Here is a 24,895-nt window from a genome sequence, read left to right as displayed (position 1 = left end):
AATGATGCTGTGGCTGCAATCTATGGTCAAACTCAAGGGGAACTACACATAATCACTAAAGTCTAGTTCGGAAATTGTTTTTTTTTGTGTGTGTGTGTGGGATACAGTTTAACAATTCTGAAACTGCTTTTTATGAATACTAGGTTGAACAGATGCTGTATGATACTTTGCTGTCAGAGATGAAAGTTCTAAATTGGCCAAAGGAGAAGGCTAGAATCAACCTGTGGTACTGGATGAGAGTTGGAAACATGAGCATGAAGTCATGTTTAGCATTATATATGTGAGTAAATAAACATATGTGGATAAATCATTATATATGTGTGTATATATAAAATATGTGTACACACATATACATCTCACACATACACACACACACACACACACACACAATTTCCTCACTTTGTCCACTGTGAAGACCTAGAAGCAGTGGCACCCCAGTAGCAAAGGGCAAGCCCAGTGTTGGGATAAATACCCTTCTCCAATTAAAGAAACTAGAGGTCCTTGGAGAAGGTCCTGATTATAAACTTGGGACAGGGTAAATACAAGATGAACCCTCTTGCGCTGCCAGGAAGTAAGAGAATGCTAACAAACAAACAAATAGGAAAGGTTGGGGCATATTAAGTGGGACACAGAAGTCAACCTGAAAAAGACCCCAGTGGCCAGTATGGAACAATATAGCAAGAAAATAAATAAGGGATTATTGGATTATAATCCAAAGTATAAAATAAAAATATATCTGTCCATACTGATATTTTTAAAGATAATGTATGAATACTAATAAAATTTTAGGAATAAGTATTTAGAACACAGATTTTAATAATCATCTGAGAACTAAAAAAAGTAAATTATCAGTCAAATCAAAAAACAGGAAAATATACTATCCAAGCACTTTGTCTTAAATGTTCAGAAATTATTCTAGCATCATGAATATAAATCAGAATAAAGAACTCAGGAAAGACAAAAAAATGAGAATTTAAGAAACATTGCCCAACAACGAAATTAATTAAATATATGGTCAATTTTTTCTGTATGATCAATTCTTAATCACTGTTAATGTGCTGGTGAAATAAGAAGGAATTTCTAAAATAATTTGTGTCTGCATGTGTGTGTATGGACATAGTCTTGTGGCCAAAGTTCATTAACATGATAATAGAGTTAAAATTCTAGATTTATTTTTAACAAGCTGTTAAAAAAAGAGATGTGGAAGTTATAAAAATAAAATAATATTTAGTTCATTATGCCATATTACATAGGAAGTGAATATATATATATATATATATATATATATATTTAACAATAGCAAGGTGAGAAGATTTGCCTTATCAGTTATCATGATGTAATATAAAACTACAAAAATTAAGAGGATATGATATGGAGGCAGCATAAACAAAGAGGACCAAGAACTTTTACAGAACATACATACAGAGCCACAAGTATGTGAAATCTTCATATATAACAGATGATAGATCAGAAGGGGACATAATGGTAAAGAATGGCTGATTATCCACACATATGGCAGCATAGAGCAAAAGAATACTTTGAATTGGCTACTTTTGTCATAAACAAAAATAAATTCATTCTAGATAGACTAAGAATTTAAATGTAAAAGATGAAAATTTAAACGTTATAGAAGAGAATTGAAGAGAATATGTACTTGAACTAAGGAAGATTTCCTAATAACTAAAGCTGAGATATTTTTACAATAGACTTCATTAATATAGAATCTCCATTCATCAAAATAGATTATAAAGAAAATGAAAAGCCAAGTCACAAACTGAAACAAGATGTTTTCACATGTATAACAAAAATACTTGTATACTGGACAAAGTTCTGGAAATAAAACAGAAAGACAACCAAGTTAAAAAAGGGATCCCTAGGAATCCCTAGGGATCCCTGGGTGGCGCAGTGGTTTAGCGCCTGCCTTTGGCCCAGGGCGTGATCCTGGAGACCCGGGATTGAATACCACGTCGGGCTCCCGGTGCATGGAGCACGCTTCTCCCTCTGCCTGTGTCTCTGCCCCTCTCTCTCTCTCTCACTGTGTGCCTATCATAAATAAATAAAATAAAAATTAAAAAAAAAAAAAAAAAAGGGATCCCTGGGTGGCCCAGTGGTTTAGCGCCTGCCTCCGGCCCACTATGTGATTCTGGAGTCCCAGGATGGAGTCCCATATTGAGTCCCACGTTGGGCTCCCTGCATGGAGCCTGCTTCTCTCTCTGCCTGTCTCTGCCTCTCTCTGTGTTGCTCATGAATAAACTAAAAAAAAAAAAAAAAAAAGAAGAAGAAAGAAAGAAAGATGCTATAAACATGAGCATTTTACTTTGCAAACATAAATGACCATGTGACATATGAAAGATGCTAACCTTTACTAATAATCAGGAAAATGAAACCTAAACGGTAATGAGATGGCATTTTACAACTTCTGTATTTACTTTTCATCTTACAGTACACACACACGGAATCAAGTTGATTTACTTTTATTTATTTATTTTTTTATTTTTTTTAATTTTTATTTATTTATGATAGTCACACAGAGAGAGAGAGAGAGAGAGAGAGAGAGAGAGAGAGGCAGAGACGTAGGCAGAGGGAGAAGCAGGCTCCATGCACCGGGAGCCCGACGTGGGATTCGATCCCGGGTCTCCAGGATCGCGCCCTGGGCCAAAGGCAGGCGCCAAACCGCTGCGCCACCCAGGGATCCCTTTTTTTTTTTTTTTTTTTTTTTTTTTAATTTTTATTTATTTATGATAGTCACACACAGAGAGAGAGAGAGAGAGAGAGAGAGAGGCAGAGACGTAGGCAGAGGGAGAAGCAGGCTCCATGCACCAGGAGCCCGACGTGATTTACTTTTAAATTGGGGAAAACATTAAGTTTATAACTCATTCTCTCCCCATTTCACTGGTATTTTTTGTATGTTTGTTTTTTGTAGAAGAAACTTCCAAAGAGTATTTGTTGTTACTGTTTATTTTTTTTCCAAATCATTTTGATTAAAAGAAAATGAAAAAAAAGTAATTTGTATGTTTACGTGGAAGAGAGAGCCCAAGGACTCTGGAATGTACAAGAAATTTCCAACAACAAAAAAACCCCAAACCTTCCAACCAAGGGAAACATTCTCAACTTGTACTTTATGCCTTTGTCTTCAGGCTGCACTATAGGCAGCCAATAGGGGCTGATGGCTTTGGAACATCTGAACTGTGGTTAGGACAAACTGTGCTGTGAGCTATGCGCTGGATTTTGACGACTTACTTATAAAAAAGGGCTGCAAAATGTCTCAATAGTTTTATACTGATTATGTGTTGATAATATAATGGATATATTGGCAGAGAAAAGCATATTATTAAGACAAATTTCATGTTTCTTTTTAGTACTTTTTTTTTTTTTATGTCACCGCTTAGAAAATTTAAAATTACACGCGGCTTTCATGTATCTGTCAGGCGAGGCCAACTTGAGCCCGCAGGTCAGCGGTCAGTGGAAGTGAAGGGGCACCCTGGCTCAGTGCCCCCCACTCTGGGACACTGCGCCTACCCTGTCTGATACAGTTTTGTCCCGTGGGTTGAGGGGAAGGCCCAGCACCACCCAGCGTGGGAAGATTTTAGGAAGAGGCTTTATAACAAGTACTTAATAAATCACTATTGTTAGAATTCTCAAGCTGCTTCCTGTTAAAATGCAATATTTCAGCAGCCACCACCCTCCCCCCCCCCCCCCAAGCGCTCTGCGATCCTGCCAGAGAACATTTTTGCATTTTTGGGAGGAATAAACACGCCGCTGCGCGGGGCGGACATCCTCAGGCTGGCGGGCCCTGGAGGACTGCAGGGGGAGGAATCCGACGGGAGGCGGCCCGGGGCGGGGGGACGGGGGAGGCTCTGAGCCCGAGGAGCCGAGGGGCGGCCGGTCTGAGGATGCTCCTACGGTGCCTGGAGCTTAGGACACACACACGACGTCCTCCACCGCCTGCTGTGGCACCTGAGGACCCCGTGGAGCTGGGGAGCCACGGAGGAAGGAGGAGAGCAGCGGTGGGGAAGGGGCGCGCGGGGAAGCCAGGGCTCCCTGGTGTGTCCACCTCCCCGGGCAAGGCCGTCCAGGCAAAAGCGAGAAACTGGTTATTGTTTCGGCAGAGCTGTCAACCATTAACTTCTGTGCAGGATGTGGCTTTCATGACATTTCCACGAAGAAAAGGGCATGGAGAGGTACAAACGCCCAGCCAGGCTCATGGGAGGAGTTCAAGCAAGGACTGCACGACCCTTTGGCCCGTTCACACCAATTGCTCGCCTCCCCGCCCCGGCCAGGGATTTGGTCAAATTCCCAACTCGTTTTTGTACTTCAGAATTAAGCCGTTTGAGTATCGCGGGCGCTGCAGGCTTGCTCTCGGGTTAGACGATGCCAAGGAGGCAGAGGTGCCTTGATGGGTAGCGTTGCCATGGTGCAGCCCACGAAATAAACCATCCCAGTTTGGGGAACTGGTTCTGGTGGACACTCTGAGCGATCAGGGCACCTGACCGTGGCTGGCACAATTTGGGAGCCTGGACGGAGTGGTTGGGTACTTCATGGACAATGCGGCCTGGAATACGCAACACTGTAGCAGCCCGGGCGTTGGGCGGAGGGATGGGTGTGGGTGGAGGCTCCTAGCTCCTGCACTAAAGTATGGCCTGTTCCCTAGGCACGAAGACCCATCAGGGCAGAGAAGCCCAAGCCCACTGCAGCTGATGATGTGTGTTCTCTTGAACAGATGCCCCTGCTCAGCTGTCAGGGCCTCAAGAGTTACCGGGAACAGCGCCTGGCTCACTTGGTTCTCAGCTTTATTACTATGGGCTACGTGTGGCAGGAAGGACAGACACAACCCAAAGAGGTAAGGGCCAAATAGAGGCCTGCCTTGTCATCGGCAAGTCTGCTGCTCCTGGAATCCACTCTCTCTGCTCGGCCCAACACTCTTTTTCTGGAAAATAGGACCTTTCTTGTTCTTTTCTCTGGCTATCAGCTGAAGGAAGGGCAAATGGCCCACTTACATGAGACTTTTCTCCCTAAGAAGTTTTTTTTTTTTAGAACCTGTAGCCATTTCTCCCTTTCATTAGTTTTTCACATCTATTTTCTTTCTGGCAGTAATGCTTAATAATGCATTTGAAGGCAAGAACTGAGGTCTCATAAAATACTTAATGATAGTTTACGTTTGACCGCATTTTGTATGTATATGCACATACATTATCTCTTGATTTTCACAATCCCATAAGGTAAATAAAACTCCCCTGTGTCCATTTTGTAGACCGTTGAAGACTACAGAAGATAAGCTCCTTGTCCAAGGTCAGATAGCAAGTGAGTGTAGAATGCAAGGCCATGCTTAGACCTTCCCATTCACCAACATAAACTTCTTTCCCTAGAGGACTCACTGACATTAACAAGGATAATTTTAATTTTTAATACTACTTTATTTCTACTGATTATTGGCTTCTTAATAATTTATTTAAATCTCTTCTGAATCTTTGCTTAACCTTTCATGATTTCAACCTGAGCCTTGAGACAAGAAGTCTCAGAGTTCTACTAACTGCATTAAAAAGCACTACTCCTTTTCATTTTGCAGAAGTTTCCCTTTTCCAGGAATTGGCCTTAGCATTGTTCCAGTACTTCACGGTTCACTGAACAACCCCTGCCTATTTTGTTTGCTTAATTGATCCAGCCTCTTTTCTTTCAAGTAAACACAGGAAATTCCCCATGAGAAAAAGAAAGGAACATGAGGAAGGAGACAAAAGGAAGGTAATACAGTGGCCTCAGAGTTTTTAAATGTTAGTACATTTTATTTTTTAAAATTGTGCACCTTATATAACAAAGCTTAAAATCTAGGCACACTACAGAATATCCCACTGGGCTTCCCTCCCCCTTGTGTTTTCCAAACCATACCTTAGACTGGGAGGAGGTGTAGAGAAGGGTGACAGGAGAGGAAGCCTCTAGCTTCATGGTGTGTCCACGGCGTACTTCCAGACCACCATGGAGCCCCCTGCCCATGGCCTCAGAGCATCTCTGACTTTCTCTGCATCTCATCTTTTAACTTTTCACCTAAATGGACACCTCATATCTTCATTACTCTTCTCATCCCCTGGTTCCCAAGGGAAGGTAAACTTAAGTTTGAATTTTAAGAATCTTTAAAGTTCTTTATTGTTTTCTACCTAAAAAGACAGTTCTTTTCCAAGCCTAATCTAAAAATCTAAGGGAAAGCTAAGGCAGACATGGGCCTTCTTAATTAGACACTTTTATCTTAGGGAGAAGTAAAAATAAAAGTGGGAGATAGGGAGCATAAGAACGTTCTTTTGGATCTAATTTAGCACTGTCCACAGCAAATAGACCTCTGCCCCCTGGTTTCCCATAGATCTGAATTGTTTTTCTGGACTTGTGGGCAGATAAGTTTCTTTAGAGTGGTCCTCAGATAATTTAGATGTTGAGGTGACTTACTTGAAGGTGAGACACCTGTCTTGAGGTGACTTACTTGAAGTTATTACTGGGCTTGACTTATGAGGTGATGAATAGAGTTGGCTGCTATACAGGATGAAGAGTTCTATCCTCCACATTCCTCTTTCCGATTGACACATGAACACACACTCGTGTGTGTGTATATATATGCTTGTAGTTTTATCCACACAGATATATCAACATATTTATATAGTTGTCCCTGTCTATAGATAAGTAGATAGATATAGAAATAGAGATTCTTTTCCCACTGCTCATCAACTCAGTCCCCAGTTCGTGTTCAAACATGGTGGTGAACATTTGGTGATGCCCTTCTTTGCAGTCAATTTTCAGAGATTATTTTTTCCAAATATGTGTGTGTGTGCCCCCACTTTGTAATATTCATATATATTTCAGCTTGTACTTATACACAATATATCCACTAGATGGTATACAGTAAACATATGAGACTAGGTGTGTGTTTATGGATCACTCAGATCATCCCAGTTTTATGGTCATTTCTCTACCACAGGGTTGTTGGAATAGAGGGAAACCATGACCACTTCCTCTGTTGTATTCTTTCTAGACTATCCTAATTGTCTGGATTTATATCTATAAGGTTCTGCCAAGAAATCTTGCCCTTCCCTTTGTCGAAGTCTCCAGGAACTTGGGGCTGCCTCCTATCCTGGCCCACGCAGACCTGGTGCTAACAAACTGGACCACTAGGAATCCGGAGAGGTAAGATGAGCAGTGAGAGCTTTGGATTTGAACAGATTGAAACTGAGTAAAGGGCAGTCCTGTGATTTTTATTCTCCCTACAGTAAAGGCCCTGGCTTTTTCAGCTATTTGCGATTAAAGATGTTCATATTTATTTATTCCTATTTATGGTTCCAAAGAAGGATGAACCTGAACACAAGCTCAAAAATCAAAACTCCCAGCATTTTCACTGTGAATACATTGGTACAGGCTACATTTTTCTCATATGCTTCCACATCCAACCTGAATTTCTCAACTTGACCTTCAAGCTCTGCATAATTAGACTTCACTCATTCTTCCTCACCAAATTATCTGCTATTCCCTAACATGCTTTCATTCGCATCAAACTAGGACCATTGACTTCATTAAGTGATGATGATACAGTGTTCATACATGAATGATTATGGGTGAATTAAGAGTAGGGCTCTAGATAAGTTGGATTGAGAATTTGATGAATGTTATTTCTTCTACCTAGCTGGCATCAATCCTCTGAAAGTTGGCCTGGGAATGTATGTAGGCATTAGTCTAAAGAAGAAGTAGCATGAGTTTTTAATAAGCAATGGAGTGGGTGGAAGAGAAGTATTTAATTTCTCTTGAACTTCATTATCACAGCCAAATTTATTTCAAGAATAGTGTTTTGTAACTTAAAATAGCTAGGGACATTTAGGTTAGATATGAAGAAAAACTCAGCATGAGGTTTGTGGCTAACCACAGTATTGCCAGAGGAGATGATGGGAATCTGTTCTAGAGGACTACACATTTTCCTTAATTATGAATTATAATTATATAATTATTAATTATAATCTTTGATCGATTCTGCTTTCATAACAAAATTGGTGACCAATATTTTCATGAAGAGCTGCTAAATATGACTCAGAGTTTTGACAGAAAGAAATAATATATGTGCAGAAATAATTCTGGTCAAGGCACTGAACATTGAATAAATTGGATTTCTGATTCAAAAAGAGAAAAGCAGGAAATTTTGAAGGGGAAAAAAAAATTCTGGACCAGAATGATTAAATCAAAAATACAACCAGGAGCTAATTGCCCAGTCAGTGAGTACTCAGGGCTGCATCCCAGAGATGCAGACACAGTCCTGGGCTCAGGAGCTTTCCTTCTTGATAATTAACTTTTGGAGTCTTTTAATATGCCTAGCACAGAGCTAAGTGCTATGAACAAATGGAAGACATGGAAGCAGAGTGCACTGACAGGGTTAAAGAATAAGAGTGAATAAATGTCAAAGAGTGACACAAACAATAGCCCATAAGAATTTCAAAGAACCGATATCAGTACAGTCTTTAAAAATCAGGAACAGATCGGTGAGGGGGTAAAACTTGATATATAGTATGAGCTAAAGGTGAGTAAGAGTAGAAGAGTCATAACAGAAATGTGGGTTTGTGCCAATTACAAATCTGTAAGAGGAAGAAGATAATTTATGATGATGGCCACAGGCTAAATGGTCTAGGGCTTATGTATGAGTTGGGATTTAGCTCACTCTTTGTCACATGAAGAGGAAAGAGAGGTCTTACAAGACAGGAAAACTTCTCCCTTCTTCCTTTCTAGGTTCTTTGGTTGGTCTGATAATGAAATTGATGTGAGAGAAATTAATAGGAGAAAAATGAATGTGTGCATGGATGTATGCGTGCTGCAGGTGCATTTGCACACAAAAGTATGTGTGTATGGGACTACAAAAGGCACATCTGGTTTACAAGCTGATTTGTTCTTTTGTTTTCTTTTTCTCTTTGTGGCCATCAATACTGAAATTTGATTAGATCCCTGGAAATCAGGTAAGTTCTCAGAAACTTTAGAATCCATACTAACTAAAAGCTTACAAATACACCAAAAAGAAAGTGTACCAAATTTTATATGTAGTATCTAAACTATCTAAAAATGCCTGAAAAAAAGACTGGAAGGAAATGTGCCAAAAATAACAGTCCAAAAATTAACAGTGGTGCCTCTGCTTTATAAGGATTAAGGGATTAACAACTTTCTTTACTATATTTTCCAATCTGGGTGTAATGAAACAAGTAAAGTGCAATACAGGAAGGAAGGAAGGAAGGAAGGAAGGAAGGAAGGAAGGAAGGAAGGAGAAAAGAAAGAAAAAAGAAAAGAAAAGAAGAAAAGAAAGGAAAGGAAAGAAAGGAAAGGAAAGGAAAGGAAAGGAAAGGAAAGGAAAGGAAAGGAAAGGAAAGGAAAGGAAAGGAAAGGAAAGGAAAGGAAAGGAAAGGAAAGAAAGAGGAAGGAAGGAAGGAAGGAAGGAAGGAAGGAAGGAAGGAAGGAAGGAAGGAAGAAGAAGGAAGAAAGGAAGAAAGGAAGAAAGAAAGGAAGAAAAAGAAAGAAAGAGAAAAAGACTAGAGCTTGTGGGACAGGTCTGGTCCAGACATCTGTAGTCTCCTCTTTCCCCAGAGAGCAAAATTAGCCTCTAAATTGGCATTTTCACTCCCATTGCCAAACCTCAGCCCCAGAAGGGGTTCAGTGTAATAGCTGTAGATCAGAAGACAAAAGGTGGAAGGGTAAAGACACCACTTTCCACACTAGTGTAACTCTGCTGCACAATGGAGTTCCTGACTTATTTTTCCTTTGTGTTTGTTTTTCATCTCTTGTCATGCTTAAAATGTTAGAGGCAGAAGTGATTTATGGGGTGAGATTTTAGGTTTTATAGACTGGATTGACTTCCGGGATCTTTGAATCTATGTGATAACTGGTCATTTAAAATTGATCCTTGCCTAACAGTCTTCCTGCTTCCTTCTATTCTAATACAGCACTTGGGGGGTGGGGGAAGTCACTGATGAGAAAAAGCACGAGCCTGAATTATGATATAGTCCTGCCCTCTTCCTGTAACTAATCAGCCGCATGACTCTGGGGAAACCATTTTGCTTCTTTGGGTCATAGTTTCATATTTAAAACAGGAGTATGGAATTAGCTACTCTCTGTGGTCACTACAGCTCTAAGACTCTCTGCTCCTGACAGGAATGGTGTGATGGGCCCCAGATTGGCCTTGTGGAGGATCAGAAGTACCTGCTCACTTAACGCTTCAGCCGACCCGCAGGGATTATGAACTAGGACAATCAGGGCCATGCTAGACTTAGAGTCCTCAGGTCTGGTGAATGTGGGCTGGAATAGACCTGCTCTCTTTCATTCCTGAACATGGCTGGAGGTGGATGCTCCTCCTCAGGTCTGTTCTTTGGAGACCAGAGGGTTTCTTTCAGAGTCCCCTTGCTCTCGCAGGTGTCAGACTCTGAGTGGCCTATGGACAATGTGCGTCACAGTGACCAAACCTCACTAACCATGTGGTCATTTCCTTTCCAAGGAACTTGGACATCATTGTCTCACTTCCTGGGGGAGAGAGCCTGCGTGGCTTTATACTGGTGACTGTTTTGGTGGAGAAAGCTGCAGTACCTGGGATTATGGTATTTTCTTCAGAACACTTTTTTTTTTTTTTAACATAATGAGTTATTCGCGTGAGCTTTACTTCCCACCAAGTCCCTTTCCCTATGGTGAACTAATCAATATAGATGAGCACAGGCCTTGTCCTATTTGGTTTATGTCTGAGAAAAGAGGTCTGAGTACTAGCCCACCCACAGAGATAACTCCTGTTTCTCAACTACCGTGGAACTTGGAATGACTGTTCATCCATTCAACAGACAAGCCTAGTTCTGAGTAAGAATGTCTGGGGGAACAAGAAAGGCACTGTTCTGGCCTCTGCAGATCACCATGCAGTGAAGGAAGATAGACTGATGATGTATAGGGTAACAACAACAACAACAAAGGCAGTGTTTCATGAAAAGATTGCAGGGTCAGGCAAAGGAAAATGGGAGCTGAAGCTAAAATCCCCGTGAAGTACAGGACCTAAACAGGAGGTGGGAATGAGGGGTGGGGAGTAGTATTCCTGCCCCAGAGAACTGTTTTTGCAAAGCCTCAGAGGACAATGAATCTTCATTGAGATTTCCTAGCCCCAGGGTGTTACAAACTTGAATTCCTACTGGGGTCAGGCTGGTACCTGAAAGGTCAGGTGTAAAGCAAAGGAAAAGGAAGGTGGAGTGGCAGGTGATCCACTAGAGATTTTGTGCCTTGCGCAAAGATATTTAAGTGAGATCTATGTCTTTCCTCACTGCTGCCTTCCCAAGTAAGCATACTTTGAGCGTTTTCTGAGTCCTTAGGAGAGTGACCAGATTGTGGTACAATTCTTTTAGCATCCCTCTTTCCCTCTCAAAATTGAAACTATATGGTTACTTTACTTCTCATTCTTGTGTTTAGTTCATTGAGAGCTACAGAGTAAAGTATCCCAAATATAGCTTCAGTAACCTGGAGACCTCCAGAGACAAGGAAGGCTTCCTGGTGGAGGAGGCTCTGACGCTAAGGAATCTACAGAATCTGATTTTATGTACACCAGCACTCAGGAGTGAGAGTGCCCTAGTTCAAGATCACAGGAAGAACGAGTAGAAGTAGAAATGATCATAATGTGAGATAAATACAAAAGGAACAAAATGGATATGGTTATGCCCTTGAGAGTTACAAGAAGTAGCAGCCAATGGGAAAGATCCAGAAAGACTTAACTATGGATTAAGGAGATTCTGGCTCTCAAGAAGACCTCACAGCCCCTCTAGGGCAGGAATGGCCCCGTCAGGGAGCCCTGCCAAGCAGTCCAGCAGTCAGAGGGGCCCCTTCCTCCAGGTTCCCACAGCACTGCTGCTCACTCCCTCTCAACAGACTGAATGCTAATGAACTGAGTGAAACGATTCTCCTCTTCAGGCACTTGTTCAGGCTGTGAATGCCATCCTGCAGCACAGGGACAACTCCCTGCTCCGAGCCCTGCAGCAACTGAGACTCTCCATTCAGGACATCACCAGAACCTTAGGACAAATGCACAGTAAGAGGCTCTTGAAGACTGAGGGCTCTGCCTGGGACAAAAGGGCCTGGAGGTTTGGCGACATCCACAAGATGGTGCTGGTGCATTAGCTTTTTTTTAAGGCCACCAACTGCTATTCATGCTACTGGAAAATGACCTCTCTGCAGAGATTTTCTTCTGGTTTTATCCTTCTTTATATTCTCTTGTGATTCGATGGCTTCCACTTCTCATTGGCCATGTATTTCTTTGCATGTGGCGGTCTTGCATGAAACTGGGGAGGGAGAGGTGGAGCACACAATACTGGTGGTACAGCCTCTATCCAAGGTTACTGCAAGGGTGGAATTAGGGCATGAGGGAGTGTATCCTTACACTCTCTAAAGCTTCTTTTAGTCTTTGTTCTTAAGTGGGACCTGAGATGCTGGACCTTGGCTTTGGGCCTTATCTGAGGGCCTTTCCAGTGCTCCTCCTCTGGGTCTAGTTTAGGGATGTTATCATGGTGTGGTCAGTTATGTGGCCCACCCTCCCTTTGTTTGATCATATATTGTTCTGATGACTGTAGTTCTTCAACTTCCTCTATCGCAAGCATTTAGAAAATGTAACTAGTGTGTATTTAAGGAAGGTGTGGGAGAGGGGTGTGATCTGTTTAACCAGGGATAATAAAATAAGTATCAGTTTTCCTGAATCTTTCTTCACTGACAGATGGAGGGAGTCCAGGAAAGGAGAGGTTTCTGGGAAACAGGACAGGAGGGAGGAAGGGAAGGAGCAAGGGGGAACATCAGGTGGTGCCCAGCTTTACTGCCTATTATTAAAGGAGTAAATTTACTTGTCATCTCAGACTCTGCACTAGTGGAAGTCCATCTGAAGTCACAGCACAGTCACAGTATCATAGGCATAATACATTATTTTCAACTTCCTGTTTTATATTTCAGAATCACATTTCCTCTATTTCCCTGAATTTTAATTTTAAAGCCCTCCTGATCACATCAGTAGGTCTCTTGCCAAACAAGCTCTCCAAAGTGAGTGACGTGGATTTTCACCTTGCCGAGTGACCCTGAGTTTATTACTCAGGATAGCAAGACCAGGACAAATGAATGAGTGAAAACAAGTAGTCTAGAAGCTCATGGGAGACCTGCGTGCCTGTCACAGTGCCTGCGGCAGTGAGATGGCACAGCCATGTCCATCGCAGGCTTCCTAGAGCTCTTTTCTTCAGCCCAGGCCAGCCCCAGCACTCTCTTGATTATCCTCTGCAAGGAGTCTGATGGCCTGGGGTGGTACCAGGGCTACTTGCTTTGTTTTCCTGAAAGGCAAATTATTGCACACAGACATAATTTATTTTAAAGGTTTTACCTGCGGTCACTGCAATGAAATAGATGAATGCATCGACTGCATTTTCCAAAGAGAGCCACAGCATCTTCCATGCCATAGACTCCTTTACAGTGCTCCTTTGACAGGCCTGTGGTCTGTGTCCTTGCTTGTGATGTTGGTGGGCTGGTGACATGCCTATAATCAATAACATGCGGTAGAAGTGACCCTGCATGGGTTCTTGGGCAAGGCTAGAGAAGGTGATTCAACCGCCACCCTGGATTCTGAGTCACCACATAAAAATACAACACACTCTGAGGCCACCATGCTGTGAATGAGGCTGTCAGACCACACAGGGAGCCCAAATGTAGGCGCTCCAGTTGGCTCCTGGCCCAGGAGTGAATGAGCCCCCTTGGATGATTCCAAGTTCCCAACTTCAGATCATCCTGTCTTCAAGTCTTCCCACCTTAGGACCCAAACACTACGAAGCAGAGAAAAGCCATCCTCTGTGTTCTGTCCAAATTTCTAACCCACAGAGGCCACAAGTGTAATATACTGGCTGTTTTATGCCACTTTCGAGTGGTTTGTTTTGCAGCTATAGTAAACAGAAAAATGAAATTATAAAAATGACAAATACTAGACTCTGCAAGTTTCACAGAATCACACAAATTTCTTAGTCACTGTGTCTGGCTTATAGTTAATGACTTTTTTCTGCAAGATCAATAGAGCTTCCCCCTGCTTTTTCCAACCAGATGGAGCTCACCAAAAAATTATTTCTTTTTGAGCTTAACTTTAGCAAGAGTTGTGTGCTGTACTTCCTTCCTCCCTAAATATCTCACTGCTAGGCAGGATAGCCTGAAAACATGCCCATGGCAGAAGAGAAGGTACTCTTTATTGTAAGGCTGCAGTTTGCTTTTCTGAGGACCACATGCTGTCACTAGGCCTTTGCTCAGCCCACATGTGACTTCTACCTTACATAAGTCCTGCCTTACATAAGTCCTCAGCACGGGTTGGGAAATAAAACCAGATTACTCTGTTTTCATAGCCTGACTCTTCTTAAGGCAGAAGTCCGTAACAGCACCACACAGATAGACTGTGCCCACCTCACCATGCACTGCTTGCTGCATGTCAGCACTGTGCACCGGCAGAATCCATGGCCAGCTTCCCTTTTCTTGGTGATTTGTAGAGAACTCAACCAGCTCTGAGTGTTGTGCTCAGCTGGAAGACTAAAATATGTTCGGATTTCCAAGCATCCAGATTACACTGGCGTGACTTCTGGCATGTTTCTTTACAGCTCTTGTTTTTAAGAATTAATTTCCTCCTTAGAAAAGCTGAGGGATAAATTTCTCTCCAAGAAACCATGGAGATTTTTGCTTTGTATTTCCTTCTGAATCAACACAATTTCTAGCTTCTCCTTGACTGACTGGTTTTGTAAGAATTTTTCCTTTAAATAGTATAACAGGGAGTCAAACTGTTTCCTTGTAACACTTTGATATGTGTTTAAAGCAGGATTCTTAATCAGTGAATCAGTGCTAAATGGTAAACCTCTGCTACTATTTCCATCTGACAATTGGCCCACTTAATTCTGTCTAAAGAATTTTTCTTCCTGATTTGAAAATTTATTTTGTCTAAAACCAATTGGAAACACAGTTCTTGTTTTCATTTTTGTTATCTTAAATAGAAGTTTAAAAGTGGTGTGTGATTAGAACACTCTTAGATTTGTTGAAAGCATTTTTAACATTTGTATAAAAGAATTTGTGATAAAGGCTCCTGAATATCCTGTTTGGTCTGAAGGAGGTAATTACAGTCAGAACAGCCTACTGGTGATAAAAGCCTGCTAGTAATAAAAATGGTCCTTAACCTTTGAAAAAATAAACTAAAAAATAAAACCAATTGGAAAAGAATTAACACTGGAATTCTTCTCTACTAAATACCATGGGATAATATTTCTAAAGTTGTCTTGACTCGTGGATTGGTTACACACAATAACCTGAGTATACCCTAGTCACCTGAGCCACCATATTTTACCGTAAGTCCAATTTTATTATGTCAGTGCATCAAATCTAGAAGCATGCCTACAAAAACCCAAATATAATAAATAGTTCCATAAGTCTTTGCAGAAGATGTTTTAAGGCAAACAAGAGAGAATATACATTGCACATCACACATCAAAAATATCCAAAAATCTACAATGATAATTATTATTGCATATGGTCAAAATTCACTCAGATTTGCTTACATATTAATAACTTTTTGTCTTGCCCATCAGTCCATTACGCACATTTCTTTTACCACAAAGATTTCCTCTAGTGAAGACCTGCTGCTGGCAAACTCTCTCATCTGCAAATTGCCGTTTCACTCCCATTCCTTTAGAATATTTTTGCTAACAGCTATATTCTTTTAGATGTTGAGTAGATAAGTCCAACATCTTTTGGCTTCTGTTGTCACTATTGGGAAACTACATGTCAGTCTGTTACTTGTTTGGGGCAACCTAACCTATCTTTTTCTTGTCTGTTTGTGACTTTTTCTTTATGGGTCAGTCTTTCTGTTGTTCTGTTTATGACATGTAGGCTTCATTATGCTTCTTTAATTGATATGATTCATCATTCTGGAAAGTCCTCATCCATTAAATCCTCAAAGGTTGTAGGATACGATGGGACAGGACCTCACTGTCCTCTGTCATCCTACTGCAACTGTGATTAAAGTTAGACCTTGGTCCACTATCCTCCATTCTCTTAACGTCTTGCTGTTTTTTCCTCATCTCTTTATTTCTCTGTGCTTCATTCTGGATTAATTCTTATGATCTAATTAATTAGTTTTCAGCAGCTTCTGATCTGCTGCCAAATACATATGTCAAATAGGTTATTTTATTGTCTCCTTTCCAAAACATATTTTATTAATTTCTAACCTGTTAATTTTTTACAATTTTCGTTCCTTGTAGACATTTTCAAGCTTGCCTTTGTTTTTCTCCAACATACTATGTGTATCCATTTTATAATTTGTATGTGATGATTCTAATATTGGAAACTTGATTCTGTTTCCTTCTTGTTATTTCTTTTTTACTATTGATTCTCATTGCTGGCTGTCATGTTTTCTTGTGTCTGCGATTGCTTTTTTTGCCTTTTTTTCCCCTAGGTATTGTTCATTGTCCTTGAAACATTGTTTGTAGGCAGTCTTTTGAAACTGGGGTAAAGAAATATTTGTATTCAATTCTTCCTGGTTCTTGGGGACATTAAAATTCTGGACCATCTTGACAAGCTCAGCAAGTGAGGGCCCATGTACTAATCAGGGAATTAAACTTGGGCTGAAAATGTGCAAAAAAAAAAAAAAAAAACAATGCCAAGATACCCCCAATTTTGTCTCCTAGGGCAAGCAACAGGGGGGTGGCAGCTAGATGCACAGTGATATTAAGATATAGGCAGTTGGGATCCCCAGATTAATATGAGCAGGGTATCCTGTAAAATTCCTCACTATGGCTGGGATCAGGGTCTTACTAATGGCCCATATCATACAGAGAAGCCACCAAAACCAAGCCCAGGTGTACCTGGATTGGCAAATGCCTTCAGGGAAAAATGCTTTTGCCACTCTAATTTTCTGTCTCCCTTCCTAGGTTCCCGCTTTCCCTTAAATTTTTGCTTGGCAGTTCCTTGCTATTTCTTCAGCTTCTTGATGCCTTTAAGATGTTTGCTTCTCTTATCCCTCTTTTCAGATTGTTTTTAGTGGAAGGATAAGTCCAAGTGAGATAGTACCCTATTGCCCCCAAATGAAAGTCTCTTTCTAGAGTATCGTTTGCATCCTTTCCTTTATCTCTGTTTCCATCAATTGCTCTGGAACTGGCTCTCATTATCACTTGCCAGGACTCTGCAGTGACCTTTCCCATCCTGTCTCTCATCTGCCCTTTACCTAGTCTAATTCATTCTCTACACAGAAGCCTGAAGTGTAGGCCCTTACTCCTCAAACTCTTCTCTCCTGGCACATTGCAGTAAGGTAGCCTCTAGCCACATGTGGCTATTGAACACTTGAAATGTGATCAGTGTGACTGGGGAACTAAATTTGAATCCTGTTTAAACAAATGAAATTGAAATTAAAAATAGAATCAATGTAAAATAGTTTTTTGCTAAACACAGCTATACTATGGAATAGGTCATATTTTCAGTTTTCAACTTAATTGTTGAAAATTAAGCATCCAAATTGAAATGTAGTAAGCTTAAAATAAATGTTTAAAATATTTTACTTACTTATCTGTTGGAGAGAGAGAGAGAGAGAGAGAGCGCTTGGGGAAGAGCAGAGGGAAAAGGATAAGCAGACTCTGCAATTAGTGGGAAGCTGGACTCTGGGATTGATTTCACGACCCTGAGATCAGGGCCTGAGGTTGAAATCAAAAGTCAGTGGCTTAACCAACTGAGCTACATAGGTGCCCCAAGCGTAAAATAAATCTTAAGTTTGTAAGCATATACAGAAAATTTCAAAAATTTATTACTAAAAACTTATTAATAGTTTTTATATTATCTTTTGAAATGAAAATATTCTGGATTATTGTGAGTTAGCTAAAATGTAATATTGGTATTAATTTTGCCAGCTTTTTTTACCTTTTGAAATATGACCACTAGAAAATTTTAAATTACATATGCCCATCACATTACATTCCTATTGCATGCACTAGTTTATCCATTCTTCTTCTTCTCCTTCTTCTTCTCCTTCTTCTTCTCTTCTCCTTCTCCTTCTCCTTCTTCTTCTTCTTCTTCTTCTTCTTCTTCTTCTTCTTCTTCTTCTTCTTTTTTAAGATTTTATTTATTCGTGAGAGACAGAGAGAGAGACAGAGAGAGGCAGAGACACAGGCAGAGGGAGAAGCAGGCTCCCTGCAGGGAGCCTGATGCGCGACTGGATCCCCGGTCCCCAGGATCAGGCCCTGGGCTGAAGGCGGTGCTAAACCGCTGAGCCCCCTGGGCTGCCCCCATTATTCTAAAGAAAAGGCCAAACAAAATCTTTAATCCTTTCTGCAGCATTCAGCATGGTCTGAGCCCAGAATATTTTAATTTCAATTCATCTTTATTTGACACCACTTGTTCTTTCTAATACTAGATTTTAGTTCCCAAAAAGAATTTTTGTCCTGAGCACGTTCCCAAGGTGCACACGAGTTGTGTCTTTCCACAAGGTCAGCTTCATTCGGTAATAAAGCAAAGTCGATCATAATTATAGAGCAGGTTCGAGATTCCAAAGTCAGCAGCTCACCAGGTGACTAAACGCGGCTCCTTCCAGCGCACGCAGAGCGAACAGGAGGCAAGTCACACGACAAACGAGGTCGCAGAAGCAGTGGCCACAGCCAGAGTCGGTCCGGTGGGTCCGGGGCGGGCCGGCACCTGGTGCTTCTGCTGTTCCCGCAGGGCAGGGCCTCGGGGATCTCCCGTCGGAGACCGTGGAGAGGGACCGCCAGAGCCTGGCAGCCGCTGCCTTTTTAGGGTGGTCAGACACAGAGGGGTCACGTCTGAGGAGGCTGACAGCTCGCTGCCCGGGTCCTCCCGTAATAAAGGGATTGAATCAGTCTCGGGCTCCTGCAGACCCCCTCTGGTTCTGCGTGTGGTCAGGCCTGGGTCCCCAGGACACCTCCCAGGAGCAGTACCCTTACCTGCCTACCTCATTGCTTGGCACAGGCCCCTGCTTGACGTGAGAGACCCCACCTTGCTCTCTACAACTTTCTTCACCCTCAAGGCTTGTTTACACTCTTCCTTCTGTTTCATACATTTTTTTCTATTCACCTCCTGTCTGATTGGCTCCGACTGACACTTCAGATTTAAGCCCAGGTTTCATCCAAGCGCATAGAGCGGCTTGCAGCCTGCCAACAATGCTACCAAGTCTGGGAAAAGGGGAAGGGGCTAGAGCGTCATAGCAACAGAAAAGACCAACAAGACCAACATCAGGGGTGGGGACCAAGGACTGGCAGAGGGTAGGTACCATCAGAGGCAGGAGGACGTGCCCAGGAAGCGAACGTGATTTCACAGCTGGTTGGAAAAGATCACGTTGCCTCTGGCAAAGATGTGCCACTTGGAAGACTGAATTGAGTTCGGCCTGATGGGGTGATTGTTTTCAAAGTAAACGGGGGCTCTGAGGGAGGATGATGAACTTGCTTTGAGACCTGTCATGCTTAAGATGATGATAAGACATCCAGAAGTATATGGCTTTGACAGTTGTAATTACACGAAAAAGTTACAGTTTAGTGGTCGTGAGCATCAGATGTATGGTTCGATTATGCGTCTACAATGCTTCATCGCAGGTGTTGGTAACACAGCACCTGCTGTTACTTCTCCAAGTGGGACAGGACGAATGTTGTTAATGTAAGGTCAAAACACTACAGTAATTCAGTGTTTGTGGTTTTACAGCACTGATCCAAAGCAAGGCTTTCCTGGTTTTGCTTTGTGTAAATACTACTTCTCAATATAAAATCTAAATCCCTACCCCTGAAAAATTTAAAAGCAAGTTCCCTCAGGTTTTTCCAAACAAAAGAAAAATAATGCTTCTGACACAAAAATTATTATCAGTGTAAACAAATCAGAAGCAGATGTTATATTTCTCTAGAGATTCACTTGGATTTAAAAGAGAAGGATGCTTGACCACGATATTTTGTGTTTTGCTGAACACAACAACAGAAACGCTGGAAGGTGTCTGGCCAGGTGTTAAATGGACCTGTGGTTGGCCCTCCGGGCAAAAGATGTAGAGTCCTTGGTGCCTTTTTCCCTGCTCTACTCAGAAGCCACCATGGAAGGGAAAGGAGGGAGCATAACTTGGGTGTGTTCTTGGAGCCTCTGTGTCATCATCTTGTAGGAAATGCCCTTCTTAGCTAAAATGTGCCCACATTACACCCAGAAACCAGAACCATGGTTCTGCTACCTTACCAGCCCCATGTTAACAGAGCAGTAGGTTCTCTACTTGGTATTTTCTGAATGGTGTTCAGAGTCATTCTCCAAAATATATTTCCTAGTAGTGTGTTCTTTTTGATGATTTTTATCTCTCTGTTATAGTTCTAATTTTGTTCATGTGTCATTCTCTTGATTTTCTCGATTTGTCTTTCTGTGTTTTCTTATAGTTCACTTAGCACCCTTAAGACAGATATTTTGAATTAATTTTATCAGGCACATCATAGGTCTGCATTTCTTTTGGATCAACTACAAAAAGTTATTTTGTTCCTTTGGTAGTGTCATATTTCCTTGATTTTTTTAATGTTCTGTGAATCTTTGCATTGCTGTAAGAAATATTTGAAGAGGTATTCTTCAAATATTGGAAGGAAATACCTTCCATCAGCCCTGGTAGGGATTCAGAGGCTTTCCCGGAAGGCTGTGGATATGCCATCTCCATACTACTTGCCCCCTCTTGTGGCAGAAGTTTTATTTTATTTTATTTTTGTATATTTTTTTTATTGGAGTTCGATTTGTCTTATACTATATGTATAACACCCAGTGTTCATCCCATCAAGTGCCCTCCTCAGTGCCTGTCACCCAGCTTTAATTGTGTGTGCCTTCTCTTGATCCTGCAAAGCCAGGCCAGGGGCTGACCGCCTTCCATTTGCCTTCCCTAGGGCAGTGTTCAAGACTCAAATGTGTGCTCTTTCTCCCAATCCCACAGAATCAACCAGTTTGCTGCATGAGCTCACTAATCATCAGTAAAGACTCACTCTTTCGGCCTACAGGAGTGCACACAGAGCTGGCCACAGAGTGGGTGAAGACACTACAAGCAGAGGGGTCCCGGTGCTAGTTGGGGTAATTGTGCCCGAGATTGCGAATCCGAGAAACCACCAAGGAGCCGACAGCGATGCAAACACACGAGGCTTTATTTACAAGCTCGAGCTTGGGTCCAAGTATACCCGACACAGCGGAGCAGGGACTTGGACCCCGAGACTAAGAGGCCTAGCAGCTTTATAGGGGCCAGTGGCCCATGGGATAGGCAGAAAGTTGCACAGTCCTGTCGGTCCACATGCAGGTGGCCGATTGAATTACATTTTACCTATAGTATCCATTTGAGCTGGCCTATTACTGAGCCGATTTCCGATTAGGGTGCCCTGGGCTCGACTAGGGTGGGGCAGCGCCCTAAGCAATAAGCAGGTCGTGTGGGGGCACAGGAGGTGGCCGGTGCAGCACAGAATGGAGTTAGTCCTGCTCTGCTCATCGAGGTGTAGGGGATTTTTGCAAATTTCCTGGGTCCCACATAATCTTCGGGGGAAGCATGCTCAGAATGTCACGGGAGGGTTTCTTAACAGGATCTGTGAGGTGATTGGTATAATCTGCATCCCTTTAATGCCCCCCCCACACACACACACAAGAGCCCCACGTGGCAGGCTGCTAACTCCTCCCCATACCCGGTCTCCCCAGTTGTGTGGCATGCCTCCACGTTCTGGATGGGGTGAGAAAGAAACGGGTCCCCTTGGCAGGATTCCTATACAGCTGGGGACACCAGGCGCTCGCTCATATGCGCTCCTTTTCCCTCACGGGAAAAATCAGCCCTAGAAAGCCTCTCGGCCCTGGGCTGCTGCCGCCGTGCAGACTGAGCCATGTGAGCAAAACAAAATGTTCTTACCTTCTTCGATGTATCCAGTTCCCGATCTTGTTGCTCAGGGGAGGGCTGGAACTTAAACCAATTCCTGGATGTTCGCAAAGACGCTCTTGTCTGTGTGTGATCGTCTGAACCAGTGTTCTTGGTGGGGCAGACAGTGGAAAGCTGTTACTCTACCGTGAGGATGACCTCATCCCTACATTCTGATTCCAGTGCAGGGCTCTTCCGTGTGCACGTGTGAGCATGTGCATGCTTGTTGCTGCTCACCACTCTTGTCCCTTTTGTGAATGCGGATGTTTCCTTATATTTGTAATGGCCTCGTATCTTTTTGTACGTTTTTTTGTACATCCTGGTGGCCTGCTTCTTGTTAGTTAGTGCGTTGCAAATATTGTGGTTTGTCTTAGGACTTTTGAAAGTGGGACTTTTACATTTAAACATAGTCAAAGTATCTATCCTTTCTTTTGCCAAGTCTATGTTTTAGGAAGTCTTGCCTAAGATTTTGTTTCATAGTGGTAGGTCATAAGTATATTTTCCTGCATTTTCTCCTGAAATTGTTGTTTTGTCTCTTACATTTTAGTCCTTAATTCACATAATCATTATCTATATGTAATGCGACATGGGAAATAAATTCAATTTACTTTCTTTGAATAATCCTTAATCTGCAATATTGGCACTGTCTTATATCAGACTTTATGAAATGACTGGCTCTGTTACCAGGTTTTCTATTCTCTTTCATTGTCTGTCTTCCCCAGCAGGAATATCATTTGTCTTAAGAACTATAGCTTCATAGTATTTCTCATTTCAAATGAAGAAACCCCCCTTGTCTTGGCCTGCTTTTCCAGGAGTGCCTGTACTATTTTCGACACTTTGCCTTTCATGTAAACTGCTAGAATCAGCTTTTCTCAAATTGCACTGAAAAAAATCTGTTAAAAATTTTGCTCACTTTACATTAAATCCATACATTAATTTGGAGAAAAATATCATGATTCTGATATTATATGCGGTCTTTCTGTCTCATGATCAAGGGTGTGGAGAATCAGAGAATAGCAGAGAAACACCGACTAAGGTTGTTGGGCAAGCCACTCCAAATCATGCCTTCATGTTGCTGTCTGCTGACTAAAATTTATCCACACAGAGAACTCTTTTTTAGATACATTTCTTCTCTTTGATATTGATACTGAGTTTTCTTGTCCATCAACATAGACAGATTTTTTTCTTTAATTTCTTGAATTTTCTCTAATTTCATTCAAAGTCAGACACTTTGATATCTTTTGGTTTTTTTCATAGTTGCTTTTTACATTTTTTTCTAGTGAATATGGTATCTTTTGATTTAACTAGCTCCCGACTATATATTGCTGGTTTATGGAATGAAATTGACATTTGACTTTTAACCTTGGATCTAGGACCTTGATAAACACTCTTATTAATTCTAGTAATTATTTGCAAATCATTTGGGTTTCCTATGTTGAAATCATATTATTTGAGAATCATGTTTTACTCCTTCGTTTATAATACTTATAACTTTTATTTCTTTAAATATTTTTTTCTTATTCTTCTGGCTTGGATTTCTAACATCATGTTGAACAGAAAGGCTGATCCTTGTTTGTTCCACATTTTAAAATACTTATTTTTAATCTTTCAATATCAAGTACAAAATGTACAGTAGGCTTTCAGTGGATTTATCAGTTCAAAGATGTTCTTCCCATTCTTTTTTTTTTCTTTTTTTAAAGATTTTATTTATTTATTCATGAGTGACACAGAGAGAGAAACAGGCAGAGAGAGAAGCAGGCTCCATGCAGGGAGCCTGACGTGGGACCCGATTCTGGGACTCCAGGACCACACCCTGGGCCGAAGGCAGGTGCCAAACCACTGAGCCATCCAGGGATCCTCTTCTTCCCATTCTTAATTAGCTAATTTTTTTGTCTGTTATATAATAAATGGGTTTTTCTTACATTTATTGACAATATTTTTACACTGAAGTTATTTTATATCTATTGGCTAATCATTTTACTTTCAAGGATAAAATATTAAATTATTGCTGGTCATTACTGCTTCAGCAAAAATTTCTACATAATAAATATTTTTGTGGGAACAGAGCACCAGATGGAAAAGCTATAAAAACAGGGCCCAAATAAAAGTGCAGCACATGGGACATTGTCACAAAAGAGCAGAGCACTGGAAATCCCTGAGGCTAAAGGAAGCTATGAGTTACCTGAGCCCATAGGGCTTCGGAAAACGTAGAGATAGAGAAACTGAGACTAGGTAAGATGGTAGAAAGGGAACTGATGGTATAGAGATGACATTATTTGGGTCTTATAAAAAAGACGTTTTGGGGGTATTTTGCATTGTTTTAAAGATTTTATTTATTTATTTATTTATTTATTTATTTATTTGACAGAGAGACAGCACACAAGCGGGGGGAGAGGCAGAAGGGGGAAAGAAGCAGACTCCCCACCAAGCAGGGAGCCCCACATGGGACTTGCTCCCAGGACCTCGACATCATGACCTGAGCCAAAGGCAAACACTTAACTGACTGAGCCACTGAGGCACCCCTGTTTTTTGTTTTGTTTTGTTTTGTTCTCAAAGAGAAACAAGGAAACATAGACAGGAATCCAGGTAATAGAAACATGCCAGGTCACAGAGGGGCCGCGTTACGTGAAGAAGAAGGAACAATCTTCAAAAGTTAATGAAAAGAAATGTAGTGCAAATGTAAGGACACGTTTCTTTAAATGTAAATTAATAAACTAGTGGAATCCATTACCCCCACGCATTGGCTTAGAGGCAAAACTAGCTGATTAGACTATGGATGCAGCTACAAAGGGAGCTGTACAACCCATGCAGGCCCTGGTGTGGCAACCCCTGCGTGAGACACTCTCGCCTCCTCTGTCCTTCGTTGCATGTACGGAACTTTGCTTGAGCATTGATGACTTTAGTTTTCCTCTCTTGTGAAAGCCTTGAGAAAGGTGACTCTTTTTCTCCATGTTTCTTCTTACTACTTCCTGCGTTCTTTCAAATATCATG

At 41.6% G+C, this 24,895-nt stretch overlaps 1 protein-coding gene and 1 long non-coding RNA gene across 9 annotated transcripts in view; one reads left to right on the top strand and one right to left on the bottom strand.

The window, feature by feature from the left end:
* The window catches only part of IDO2 (indoleamine 2,3-dioxygenase 2), a 55,981-nt gene that overhangs the window by 22,217 nt on the left and 8,869 nt on the right, over window positions 1–24,895 (top strand). For 3 of the 7 annotated variants that reach the window (XR_003132258.3, XR_003132251.3, XM_025437314.3), the window contains exons 3-9: window positions 144–280; window positions 4,721–4,840; window positions 5,679–5,739; window positions 7,046–7,164; window positions 8,955–8,969; window positions 10,493–10,592; window positions 11,935–12,052. Coding sequence is in view for 5 of the 7 variants with exons in the window: in XM_025437314.3 (XP_025293099.3) it covers window positions 144–280; window positions 4,721–4,840; window positions 5,679–5,739; window positions 7,046–7,164; window positions 8,955–8,969; window positions 10,493–10,592; window positions 11,935–12,052 (670 nt within the window). In the remaining 2 variants the exon portion in view is untranslated. Of the gene's footprint in view, window positions 1–143; window positions 281–3,803; window positions 4,182–4,255; window positions 4,532–4,720; window positions 4,841–5,678; window positions 5,740–7,045; window positions 7,165–8,954; window positions 8,970–10,492; window positions 10,593–11,934; window positions 12,053–24,895 lie in introns of those variants that run through there. The other 4 variants (XM_025437662.3, XM_025437617.3, XM_025437857.3 and 1 more) reach the window with 4 other exon arrangements.
* LOC125752635 (uncharacterized) lies at window positions 12,159–24,012 on the bottom strand. Of its 2 annotated transcripts, none has more exons than XR_007402622.1 (2): window positions 21,899–24,012; window positions 12,159–18,784 (listed from the first exon to the last, which is right to left on the bottom strand). It is a non-coding gene; the product is annotated as an uncharacterized LOC125752635 (long non-coding RNA). The 2 variants fall into 2 exon arrangements; XR_007402621.1 differs by lacking the exon at window positions 21,899–24,012 and adding an exon at window positions 18,968–21,887.

Source organism: Canis lupus, chromosome 16, assembly GCF_003254725.2.
Source record: "Canis lupus dingo isolate Sandy chromosome 16, ASM325472v2, whole genome shotgun sequence".
Taxonomy (NCBI): domain Eukaryota; kingdom Metazoa; phylum Chordata; class Mammalia; order Carnivora; family Canidae; genus Canis; species Canis lupus.
The sequence above is the reverse complement of the archived record's forward strand: the minus strand, read 5'-3'. Positions and strand labels throughout refer to the sequence as shown.